A 13896-nucleotide genomic window follows, 5' to 3' on the forward strand; every position below is an offset into this window, starting at 1 on the left:
ACACATCCAACACATGTAACCCTTTTATCATATACCCAACATATGTAACCCTTTTATCACGCATCCAACTTATGTAACACTTTTATCATATACCCAACATATGTAACACTTTTATCACACATCCAACTTATGTAACACTTTTACCACACATCCAACTTATGTAACCCTTTTACCACACATCCAACATATGTAACCCTTTTATCATATACCCAACATATGTAACACTTTTATCACGCATCCAACTTATGTAACACTTTTATCATATACCCAACATATGTAACACTTTTATCACACATCCAACTTATGTAACACTTTTACCACACATCCAACTTATGTAACCCTTTTATCATATACCCAACATATGTAACACTTTTATCACGCATCAAACACAAGCAGTATTCCAGTTATTTCAAGGTTTGTTGACTAATGTGGGAGGAAAGCCCAAAGTGATGCAGGGCTCAGACGTTTACCACTTTGGTTAAACCCACAAGGGGCAACATAATAGGGGCAAACCAGGATTGGAACCCACAATCAAAGGTTTCTTGTGTGGCCAATGGATGCAACTCGGCAAAGATGATGGGGCACCAATGCCCCCTTCACAGAATGAAACACATGGAATGTCTTATGCTTACTGTGAACAACTTGTGACTTTGATATTACTTGTCAAACAAACAATTTTGGGCCAAATCAAAACAGAGAAGTGTCATAGATGTACCCTTGTTCCTTGAAAGCCAGGAAATACAAATATTTCTCCACAACCTCAACTAAGGTTCAGTTGGCTGGAGCAATCAATATGCATGTTCGTTCTGTCTCAGATAAGGTAGCTGAGATTTCAGATACAACCAACAGCAAAGGGAATAGATTTTTACATAAATCAAAGCAGAATCATTGAAATAAAAGACAGTTGACAGATCTATACACCACAGATGTTCTTGCATCTGAATGACTCAATTAAAATAAAAGAAATTACTTGAGGCCATTTTGAATATATTCCTATATTGAAGATTCCTATGTTGAAGTCATGGATCTGAGCATGGTGCTCTAACACTGATGAAGAATAATTACTTCATGATGTAAATACTTCATTTAACTATTAAGCAAACTTATTAACAGTCTACAATATATTTAATTTGAAACTTTAATTCAACTAAACTATGATTCAAAAATACATGTGAAATACAATGTCTAAAGCAAGCACAATGATCAGTGCATGTCACGTTATCTAAACAAAACCAACAACATCACACAGAATAAACAACATCTGTTAGTGATCTATTCAGTCCAGAACTGGGGTGTAGGGGCAGCTGTTAGTGATCTACTCAGTCTAGGAATGTGGTGGAGGGGCACCTGTTAGTGATCTACTCAGTCCGGGACAGTGGTGTAGGGGCACCTGTTAGTGATCTATTAAGTCTAAGACTGTGGTGTAGGGGCACTTGTTAGTTATCTACTCAGTCCAGAACTGGGGTGTAGGGGCAGCTGTTAGTGATCTACTCAGTCTAGGAATGTGGTGGAGGGGCACCTGTTAGTGATCTACTCAGTCCGGGACGGTGGTGTAGGGGCACCTGTTAGTGATCTATTAAGTCTAAGACTGTGGTGTAGGGGCACTTGTTAGTTATCTACTCCGTCCAGGACTGTGGTGTAGGGGCACCTGTGAATGATCTACTCAGTCCAGGAATGTTGTGTAGGGGCAGCTGTTAGTGATCTACTCGGTCCAGGACGGTGGTGTAGGGGCACTTGTTAGTAATCTACTCAGTCCAGGACTGTGGTGTAGCTGTTAGTGATCTACTCAGTCCGAGACGATGGTGTAGGGGCACCTGTTAGTAATCTACTCAGTCCGAGACGGTGGTGTAGGGGCACTTGTTAGTAATCTACTCAGTCCAGGACTGTGGTGTAGGGGCACTTGTTAGTAATCTACTCAGTCCGAGACGGTGGTGTAGGGGCACTTGTTAGTAATCTACTCGGTCCAGGACTGTGGTGTAGGGGCACTTGTTAGTAATCTACTCAGTCCAGGACTGTGGTGTAGCTGTTAGTGATCTGCTAAGTCTAAGACTGTGGTGTAGGGGCACTTGTTAGTGATCTACTCAGTCCAGGACGGTGGTGTAGGGGCCTACTGTCATGCAGTCTACCAACAGGAATGATGCGCTAGACACATTCCCACATCATCAAAAACATCCCCATATGAAATCATCTTATTTCAGAGTGAGTAAGGTGTGCTGCTGTTGCAGTATTCCAGCATGGCAGGTGTCATCAGAAATGTTCTTCATACATCGCAGCCATGTAGGGAATGAAACCCATGCCTTCACCATGATGATCAATAGCTTTAACCTCTAGGCTACCCCACTGTCACTTATTCATATTTCTCATTTTGGAACATAAGTGAGTGAGTATTATTTTATGCCTCTTGTAGCAATATTGCAGCGGCAATATCACGGCAAGGGACACCTGAAATGGGCTTCACATATTTCAGAACATAAACAAAAGTCTCACATCAACAAGTTCATGACAAAAGGTTAGTCATTAAACCTAAAAGATTCCAGAAATGACTGCACTGACTTCCACTGCCTGACATGTTATATCTCCCTAATGCCACCCCCGTTTCAAGTGAGGAATGCTTTTGATCACAAGTTTGGTGATTACCTTTCCCCCTCTGAGACCAGAGAGGGGGGTCCAGCTGCCCATGGGGGAGGAGCCCAGTCTCTAGGCAGGATAGGAAGGCCAGCAGGTGCCCCCCCTTGGGGAAGTGGATGGGAGGCCGCTGCACTCCGTCTTGGCCCACCAGGACAATCGTACCCCCACAGTCGGCTGCAAGGAACATGATGGGCGTGGTCAGTACAAAGCTTAGCATGTGAGTGGATGTTGTTGAACAATGTCTTCAATATTCCAGTGTGAGAGAGTGAGTGAGTGAGTGAGTGAGTGAGTATGGTTTAACGCCGCCTTTAGCAATGTTCCAGCAATATCACAACGGAGGACACCAAAACTGGGTTTCACACATTGCACTCATGTGGGGAAGCAAACTCAGTGTGACGAGTGAACGCTCTCACCATGGGGCTACCCCTCTGCCCTGATTCCAGTTAGATCACTGAGGCCTGCAATTAGTGTGGACTGAAGCAAGAGCAAGGGTCTGCATGAGGCAGTTGCACTCGTAAATTCTTAATCTGTTCTCTTTCAATTACAATCAAGCACCTTGCCATCTTTTTTCAAGGTTGAATCATATTGATTACAAAAACTTTTCTGTGATACATTTGTATCGTTTATCTGCCTATTTTTCAAATATGTACTTTTAGCACCAATCAATCAATCAATCAATAAATCAATCAATCAATGTGGAGAATCAAATCCTGGACTTGTGCAGGACAAACAAGCACTTTGACCTCTGTGCTAATTTTTAACAGTTAATATCTTAATTTACTAGAATGAATGAATGAATGAATGAATGAATGAATGAATGAATGAATGAATGAATGAATGAATGAATGAATGAATGAATGAATGAATGAATGAATGAATCCCTTGAGGAAGATGGCCGACTCACGTTGTTGGTGGCAGTGGATGTAGACAATCTCATCAACGTAGATCGTCATGGCGAACTCCCAGTACATGCTGTAAAAAGATGAACCAACATGTAGCACATCCCTGCTCCAATGGAAGAGGGAACCATGGTAACCATGGCAATAGACAATATCACAAATAATTCTTTGAGTAAGAAATATGAAAATATAAATGCGGCACCCATAAAAGAGATATGAATTAAAGAAAGAAAAAAATGAATAGGCATTAAATTAACGGAAAAATCAGTTCTGCTGTTTCAACTTTACAACTTCGTTTATGCTCTGTGCTTATTTCACCCAGCAGTTACAGCTGGTGCAGTATGATAATGTACAGTCAAGTCTTGTTAATCTGACACCTGTTAATCGGCTTCATCCGACACTATGATGGGAACCGATTCAATCAGTGCTATTTAGACCCATTAATTTGACAGTCTCGCACTCCGACTCCAACACACCTAATTTGCAACGAAATACTGAAATCACTCATTAATCATGTTAATCAGTCTCGTTAATCCAACACAGTGATCAGCGTATTCCGTGGTCATCTGCCCGCGAGTACACAGCCCGTATTTTGATGCAAGACAGCTGCAGATTTAAACTTAACAATAAACAATTAATGCTTTAAATAGTTTTAGTTAATGCTTTAAATAAAGAAAACAGGATTTATCACATGCTTAGATTACCTCAATCTCATTAAAATCAGATACAAGTCCTCGCTATTGCCGAGGGCATCCCATCACAGCAAGGTCACATCAGAACAACCTTTCACAACTATGACTAACCAATGAAATGACTAACAGGAAGTCAACGTTAGCCATTTAGAAAGCAGCTTTCTTAAGCATTGGGGCACTAGTTTCAAACTTGCGACTTCCAGACTATGCTTTTTAAAGTATTTTGAATAGGTCATTCAGTCCGTGACAGTTGTTTTGTGTTAAGCTTTAGAGGTTGCATGATTAGAAAACATATTCCGCTAACATTGTAACATAACAATATGAATATTTCAGTTTTCTTTTCTTTGTTACGTGTTTGTATAGTTATCTATCGTGTAGTTGTACGATTTTTTATCACAAACGTTGATACTACTTAATTAATCTGACATACTGGTTAATCCAACATAATCATATACAACCAACCATGTCGGATTAACAGGACTTAACTGAATACCACACTGTGAAAGGGAGACAATTGAAACAGTATGTTGATGTATCCAACAGTGAGGAAGGGAGGCAAGGCTAGCTCGCCTTCTAGCCAATATCACTGCAACCATTCTGTACAATCAAATGTTATGAAGCAATCTAAGGGCTGATGATATCCCTCACTCAAACAAGATCAGCTCGGCACAAGCCAGTTGTTACCCCGAGACCTAGACTGAACATAAAGAAAAGACAATGGAGCAATGTTTGTTTGTTTGTTGTTTAACTTTGAATTAGCGAACACTGTGACAGGTTTTACATCTTAGTGAAGTTTGAGTTAACACAATTTCAGTGTATCTGCTATTTTTTGTTTTAGCTGAAGGAAATCACTGGGTTTTTTTTAGAAAATGTGCTCATTAATTCACATTAATGGAAATCAAGCATAAAAATCAAAAAGTGAAAACTTGCTTTTCGTGGGCAAAAAAAGAATTAAAAACTCATGCAATCACATTCAGTAAAACAGATGTCATCATTAGTCCCAGAAATAGAAACTGTCAACAGACACAGAATCAACAGAAGACTCCATACAGTGCTGGGTGCTCATATATCTCCTTTGCACGAGGGTAGAACTTAACAAGGTGATTAATTCATTCCACTCAGCACGGAAACAAAGAATGCCTTCCATGTGTGGAATCAAACCTGGTCCAGGACACACCAGACACAACCACTGGGCTACTGAAGGTCATTATTATAGTCGGGAAGGTAATTTAAGGTACAGACGTTTATTACAATATCTGAAAAACTATCGGACCTACTCCAGTCAAAGTTGGTATGAGATTATCAAACAGTCATACATAACTGGATATTACATTTAAAGACAATCGGTGCATGAATAACAAATCTGTCTATTTAGCTATCACTATATTTCATCAACAACCAGACCTGTTCGTCACGGGTGGAACGAGCATTCATTGAAACAGCCATCTGCATAATGCTACCCCTGCGTTACTGGGCCATATGACACAGTTGAACCAATCAACTCAACTCGAAAGGGTGCACGGGCATCACGCATGTTGAGACGCCCAACGCTAACACCGTATTCGTGCATGCGTGGCCCTGTGACGCAGGTGTACTTCCCAGACTTTACGTGGGAAGTACCACTATTGTTACATGACACTATTGGGATACTTCATATTGTCATACTAGCATACTGGTCGTAGTGGTATGATGTGAGCACACAGACAATGTCATACTCGCCTACCATGGCTTCATACTGGTCGTAGTGGTATGATGTGAGCACACAGACAATGTCATACTCGCCTACCATGGCTTCATACTGGTCGTAGTGGTATGATGTGAGCACACAGACAATGTCATACTCGCCTACCATGGCTTCATACTGGTCGTAGTGGTATGATGTGAGCACACAGACAATGTCATACTCGCCTACCATGGCTTCATACTGGTCGTAGTGGTATGATGTGAGCACACAGACAATGTCATACTCGCCTAACATGGCTTCATACTGGTCGTAGTGGTATGATGTGAGCACACAGACAATGTCATACTCGCCTACCATGGCTTCATACAAGTCAGTGTTAAGTGTATCAGCACAAGACAGTGTAGCCAATAATGAGTGCTTTGTGAAACGTGACATTCCCATATGTAACGCTTAAACCAAGGCTATTATTTTTTGGCCTAAGGAAAAGCCATATAGATGAACAACTTCTTTATTACATTTAGGAGAACATTTCGGTGTAGGTTCTATCAAGCAGCCTTGGCCGAAACGTCGCTCAAAATAATACTAAAGAAGTTGTTATTCCATATATGTTGTCCTTACTTAGTACTTCAACTTCTAAATGCCTCTCAGAGAAATTTAACACCCTCATAGTTTGCGTAGTCACATAAGGATTCCATGCAAGAGTCATCATGAAACAATTAAAAAAGGTTACCATGGTTACTGTCATTTTAGTTGGCATTTTGTTTGTTTTGTTTTTTCATGCAGCATTCGGCAATATTCCAGGTACACGTCTGTGGCCTGTAAATAATTGGGACAAACCAGTGATTGATATCATGAGCAATGATCCGCTCTGATGAAATGCCATCGGCCAAGAAACTACGCCTCTTACAGCCAGCAGTCCTTGCTCGGGACCAATCACACCGGGGAATCCCAGCGGGGCATTTTCACATCTGATGCATGCTTCTCATATCTAATGAGAATTACATGAGTGAATGGGCATGACCACACACATGCAGCAATATTCCATCAATATCACGGGTGGGGACACCAGAAATAGTCTTCAACACTGTATCGATGTGGGGAATCAAAACCAGGCCTTCAAGCATGACCAGCAAACACTACAACCACTTGGCTACCCAACAACCCCTGAGGGTGAAAGTGTGCACAATGTGTAAATATATACCAGGAGTGGACTTAGCTAAGGTCTCCAAACCCTAAATCAGTGATTTTAACTAGCATTTTTAGTCTACTAGTCCTTATAATGATAACATATAGAAAAAACGCTAAAAATGTCAAATTTCTACAAGTCCATCTGACACCATAAGTACATAAGTGTATTGGGCAGTTTGGCAAGGACTACAGGAGGACACTTGCCAATTTCTATCGCTACCTTAATTAGCCTGATAGATCGAGAAGGCTTCCACGGACACCAACCTTTACTTCAATACACATGTTGAATGCCTTCAACTGCCTTCAATCTTTCTACTACGTGTCTTTATGTTACATCAAACATAGAGAGGCATTTGCTATTTGATAACTGTCATTTTACATCAAACATAGAGAGGTATTTGCTATTTGATAACTGTCATTTTACATCAAACATAGAGAGGCATTTGCTATTTGATAACTGTCATTTTACATCAAACATAGAGAGGTATTTGCTATTTGATAACTGTCATTTTACATCAAACATAGAGAGGTATTTGCTATTTGATAACTGTCATTTTACATCAAACATAGAGAAGGCATTTGCTATTTGATAACTGTCATTTTACATCAAACATAGAGAAGGTATTTGCTATTTGATAGCTGTTGTTTTTTCGTGAATATATGTTTGATAATGTTTATCAATCATGCGCTGGTGTTTTCCCAAACAAGGCCACATATCCTGTCATGCAGACATTCAAGCACAGAACCATCCCGGAAAACATATTGGCTTGCCCATATTCCAGCGGACACTTCAGGACGGTGTGAGGTTAACAAACACTCACCCTGAACACCAAGGTGGACAAAAAGACACGGTTCATGTCAAATTGGTCATGATAAGGAATTCTCAAAGACAATCAACAATTTGGGAACGCACAATGCCATTTAGAAAGTGATCAAATGTAACAAATGTTCTATTTGGGATAACACTTTCTTTGTAAAGTACAGATTCTAGTGTCTCATCTGGGATTCGAACACACTGCCAGAGTGATGTGAGGTGAGGTGAAATTGGGTTTAACGTCGCGTCCAAGATTATTGCACTTATATAGCGACGTGCATGCACGTGTATGTGTGTGTGTGGCTGCTTGTACTAGTCCGGACTGATGCCGATTTATAGTGCTAGCTCACTGAGATACCATGCCGCAGTTTAACATGAATACCCCACTCAGACACAGTATACTGACTCCGAGCCGACCAGTCCTTGTTTTAGCCCCTTAATGCCGAGCGCCAGACAGGGTAACAACAAGTACAATCTTTTAACGTCTTTTTGTATGACGCGGCCCGGGATCGAACCCTGGACCTTCCGCTCTCCAGGCAGACGCTCTACCACTAGACCACGGAGGCGGTCTCCGGGCGGACGCTCTACCACTAGACCACGGAGGCGGTTCACTGCCAGAGTGAGGTACCAGCACACAAAGTCAGCGATCGAAGCCACTCAGCCACCGAGGCTCAACCCAAAAAGGTATGAGAATCTGAGAAAGTGTTATCCCAATATAACATTTGTCAACTTACAATCAACAATTTGTTAGAGATTCTGCTCACAATTTCCAAATCAGGTTAAAGAAATAATTTGGTTCAAGAAATGGATCTAAAAATGAATCATTTTTTGGGGGGGGAGGGAGTCGTCAGCAGATATATGGGCAAACAAATCATTTTCTATTAGCAAAGAGCACTGGCAAGGTGTGAAGGGTTATAGGATATATATGATGCAGGCCAAACCCTCCTACACTGGCAAGGAAGGTGAGTATGGATATAGTATATATGATGCAGACGCACCATCCTCGACAGGAAGATGGTTCGAGAGTATCAGGGACGTGACTCCTGCAAGACCTACTCACAGCTTAGGACTGGCTCTCCGTCGCAATAACTGGCTGTGATTGTTACCATGGTTACCAATTGAGTATTCACACAGGTAGCACCAGAAAACAAAAATAGCAAAAGTAAACAACAAAGCAGAAATAAAAAAGGCAGGTTCTTAGAATAGTTGCATCAATCAGTTTCTTTTTACAGACAGCACTTTATTGACTAAACAGATTTTCTATTGAAAAGGTAAGACACACAGAATATGATGAACGTATATAGCTTACAGGGCTAGGGATGATGCTAGAAGTAGCAGCAAGGATGAACATGTTAACTGTGAATCAAAATTTTAGATTGCACTGGCATATAATATATTATCATCCCTTTCATTCAAAAGAATAATATCAGTATTTCTATCATAACCCATCTTCCCGAGGCAAGAGAGTTAACTGACTTTAAAAGTCCAGTTTCCACCCTTGCCGAACTAGGCGGGTATTCCTGGATCGTAGAGCCACCAGTGGCTATTACGAGTTATGTCCCTTCTATGCCTCTCCTATGGACCAATCAGATTCCATCTCTCATATCACTTGCATTTGCTTCAAAGTGAATGGCGGCGCCCAGTCAAGACGATCTGATCAATAATCATGATCTATATTGTGATAAAACATGTCTTACAACGCGAGGTGTGTCAAATCACGTGAGCACCTTGTTTGAAAACATGAAAAGATTTGGAAAATATCTGTTGACAACGAGTTGGCGTTGCAAAAGATTTGCAGATACTGCAATCGCCTGAAATCTGCACGACTATGCACGATTGGACTATGCATAGACTCGTTAGTCCAGCCGAAACGTAACTCCATAATACCAGCCTAGTTCGGGAAGGGTGCAAAATGGACTTTTAGAGTGATTTATCTCCCTTGCCTTGGGAAGATGATCGTAACCAGACCTGTAAGCACCAACTAATGCAACCCCTTGACAATCCTCAGCCTCCAGGTCCACAAATCAACTTCCAGGTCTATATATCTACCACCAGGTCCACACATCAACCACCAGGTCTATATATCTACCACCAGGTCCACACATCAACCACCAGGTCCACATATCTATCACCAGGTCCACACATCAACCACCAGGTCCACATATCTATCACCGGGTCCACACATCAACCACCAGGTCTATATATCTACCACCAGGTCCACACATCAACCACCAGGTCTATATATCTACCACCAGGTCCACACATCAACCACCAGGTCCACATATCTATCACCAGGTCCACACATCAACCACCAGGTCCACATATCTATCACCGGGTCCACACATCAACCCCCAGGTCTATACATCTACCACCAGGTCCACACATCAACCACCAGGTCTATATATCTACCACCAGGTCCACACATCAACCACCAGGTCCACATATCTATCACCAGGTCCACACATCAACCACCAGGTCCACATATCTATCACCAGGTCCACACATCAACCCCCAGGTCTATATATCTACCACCAGGTCCACACATCAACCACCAGGTCTATATATCTATCACCGGGACTATGTTAGTTATGCCTATCATGGGTTAGTCTAGTCTGCTGCCCTTGCTCTCACACCTCTACAGCACTCTACACAATGAATCAAGGAAACCAATTCTTACGAGTTTTATCAACCTTGAAGAAAGGGAAATAAACAACAGATCAAAGTAAGGAACAACACAGAGCAAACAACAGCTGTACAAAACAACAGAAAGTATATCTGAAATGTGTTTGTCCGTGTGTTGCTCCGATACAACAGAAGCCGATAAGGGAGCCAACAAGCATTAAATCATGTTACATATTGTTTCGTTGTTTGTAGTTTAACACTGCAATCAGCAATATTCCAGCCATAACCACAGCAGCCTGCAAATAACAAAGTCTGGACCACACAATCCAGTGATTGATATGAGCAATGTCACAATGTCACCTTGACGATGACACACAATCAACTAAGTCACAGACACAGAGTTGCTGGTACCATGACTCATGCAAGTGGGTCTTCTGTACAGCTGTTATGATTATCTTAATCTTATCTTAATTATTGGAATCACTACTCTCATGGTGGATGTTGAAGCACTCCTGAGGAAGGCTATATGTCCTAGTTAATCAAGCGACATTCAGGGGTCCTTGGAGGTTACATTATATACTTACCTCGCAGAACATATGGCCTCGCTGGTCATGTAACCTAGATAATCATGTGACCGAGTTGATCATGTGACCTAGGTGATCATGTGACCTAGTTGATAACCCTGACCTAAATGATCATGTGACCTTGTAATGCGACCTGGGGGGTCAAGTGATCTAGGATCATGTGACTACACGGGTCATATGACCTACCTGCGGTCTGTTTCCTCCCCAACTTCATCACAGCATCCGTTCATGAGCTGGTTAGGTGTCCACATGATCATGAGGCCCTCCCCACTCTGGTGAAGAGACAGGTACCCGGCAAGGTGACCAATGTCCTCCTTCTGAAACCAACAAACCAACATATCAGAGTCTATCTGGTGTAGAGACAGGTACCCAGTGAGGTGACCAATGTCCTTCTTCTGAAACCAACAAACCAACATATCAGAGTCTATCTGGTGTAGAGACAGGTACCTAGCCAGGTGACCAATGTCCTCCTTCTGAAACCAACAAACCAACATATCAGAGTCTATCTGGTGTAGAGACAGGTACCCAGCGAGGTGACCAATGTCCTCCTTCTCGAATCAACAAACCAACATATCAGAGTCTATCTGGTGTAGAGACAGGTACCTAGCCAGGTGACCAATGTCCTCCTTCTGAAACCAACAACAAACCAACATATCAGAGTCTATCTGGTGTAGAGACAGGTACCTAGCCAGGTGACCAATGTCCTCCTTCTGAAACCAACAACAAACCAACATATCAGAGTCTATCTGATGTAGAGACAGGTACCTAGCCAGGTGACCAATGTCTTCCTGGAATCAACAAACCAACATATCAGAGTCTATCTGGTGTAGAGACAGGTACCTAGCCGGGTGACCAATGTCCTCCTTCTGAAACCAACAACAAACCAACATATCAGTGTCTATCTGGTGTAGAGACAGGTACCCAGCAAGGTGGCCAACGTCCTCCTTCTGAAACCAACAACAAACCAACAACAAACCAACACATCAGAGTCTATCTGGTGTAGAGACAGGTACCCAGCCGGGTGACCAATGTCCTCTTTCTGGAACCAACAACAAACCAACATATCAGAGTCTATCTGGTGTAGAGACAGGTACCCAGCAAGGTGGCCAATGTCCTCCTTCTGGAACCAACAAACCAACAAACCAACATATCAGAGTCTATCTGGTGTAGAGACAGGTACCTAGCCAGGTGACCAATGTCCTCCTTCTGAAACCAACAAACCAACATATCAGAGTCTATCTGGTGTAGAGACAGGTACCCGGCCAGGTGACCAATGTCCTCCTTCTGGAACCAACAAACCAACTCATCAGAGTCTAGACAAGTGGCCAATGTCTTCCTTCTGAAACCAACAACGAACCAACACATCAGAGTCTAGACAAGTGGCCAATGCCCTCCTTCTGAAACCAACAACCAACCAACACATCAGAGTCTAGACAAGTGGCCAATGCCCTCCTTCTGAAACCAACAACCAACCAACACATCAGAGTCTAGACAAGTGGCCAATGCCCTCCTTCTGAAACCAACAACGAACCAACACATCAGAGTCTAGACAAGTGGCCAATGCCCTCCTTCTGAAACCAACAACGAACCAACACATCAGAGTCTAGACAAGTGGCCAATGTCTTCCTTCTGAAACCAACAACGAACCAACACATCAGAGTCTAGACAAGTGGCCAATGCCCTCCTTCTGAAACCAACAACGAACCAACACATAAGAGTCTAGACAAGTGGCCAATGTCCTCCTTCTGAAACCAAAAACGAACCAACACATCAGAGTCTAGACAAGTGGCCAATGCCCTCCTTCCGAAACCAACAACGAACCAACACATCAGAGTCTAGACAAGTGGCCAATGTCCTCCTTCTGGAACCAAAAACGAACCAACACATCAGAGTCTAGACAAGTGGCCAATGCCCTCCTTCTGAAACCAACAACGAACCAACACATCAGAGTCTAGACAAGTGGCCAATGTCCTCCTTCTTAAACCAACAAACCAACATATCAGAGTCTATCTGGTGTAGAGACAGGTGCCCAGCCAGGTGGCCAATGTCCTCCTTCTGGAACCAACAACGAACCATCACATCATTTGTGCCTGGAGCTCACATGATGCATTGTGTAAAGAGTAACATGTTCCCTTTGACAGACATGCATGTTTGATTAACAGTACAGAATGGAGGCATTATACACTGCACAATCGAGTGAGAGTTGATCCGTGGGACGTACCGGCTGCACCTGCACGTTGTTCTTGCCATACAGCAGTGTGGTCTTGGAGTTCTGGTGCAGTGACTCCACGTATTCCCTGGCCGACATGTGGAACGCCTTCGGGCTGTCCTCACTGCTGGAGCTGGGGTTCCGCCGCAGCTGGGGACACACAGACAGACACTGTTGGTAGATTAGTAGCTGACCAGAACCAGCAGGAAACAAGCATAGCACAGATTCACACTTAGGGATCAGGTTCAACACAACTCAGTGTTATATACATCACGTTAAAATTGAAATATTTAAGTATAAATCAGTTATAATAACACAAAACCAAAAGCATAAAATTTACAATTTTAGCGCTGAAATGGATTTGTTGAAATGGGCAACAAGTTACTTTATCTGCCGTAAATCTATGATAGAGCATTAAAGTTACAATCTTAGCACTAAGACTGGCGTAAGTGCATGATAGGGTACTTATGTTACGATGTATTTATGTTATGTCAGTCAGTCTATGACAGAGTATGAAAAGAGCCATGGATACTTCTTTATGTCTTTTACTTTATCAAAAGAGATTCTTGTCAGTTT

General features: G+C 42.4%; 1 protein-coding gene across 11 annotated transcripts in view; it reads right to left on the bottom strand.

Annotated features, from left to right (window-relative positions):
- Window positions 1-13896, bottom strand: part of LOC124124581 (small G protein signaling modulator 1-like) — an 86211-nt gene that overhangs the window by 28534 nt on the left and 43781 nt on the right. For 7 of the 11 annotated variants that reach the window (XM_048385262.1, XM_048385257.1, XM_048385259.1 and 4 more), the window contains exons 7-10: window positions 13333-13491; window positions 11298-11428; window positions 3533-3600; window positions 2638-2802 (exon numbers count right to left, since the gene is read on the bottom strand). In XM_048385262.1, coding sequence (XP_048241219.1) covers window positions 2638-2802; window positions 3533-3600; window positions 11298-11428; window positions 13333-13491 — 523 coding nt within the window. The remainder of the gene's footprint in view (window positions 1-2637; window positions 2803-3532; window positions 3601-11297; window positions 11429-13332; window positions 13492-13896) is intronic. The other 4 variants (XM_048385265.1, XM_048385264.1, XM_048385263.1 and 1 more) reach the window with 1 other exon arrangement.

The sequence above is a fragment of the Haliotis rufescens genome, unplaced genomic scaffold, assembly GCF_023055435.1.
Source record: "Haliotis rufescens isolate VD_foot unplaced genomic scaffold, xgHalRufe1.0.p SCAF_56, whole genome shotgun sequence".
In the NCBI taxonomy this organism is placed as follows: domain Eukaryota; kingdom Metazoa; phylum Mollusca; class Gastropoda; order Lepetellida; family Haliotidae; genus Haliotis; species Haliotis rufescens.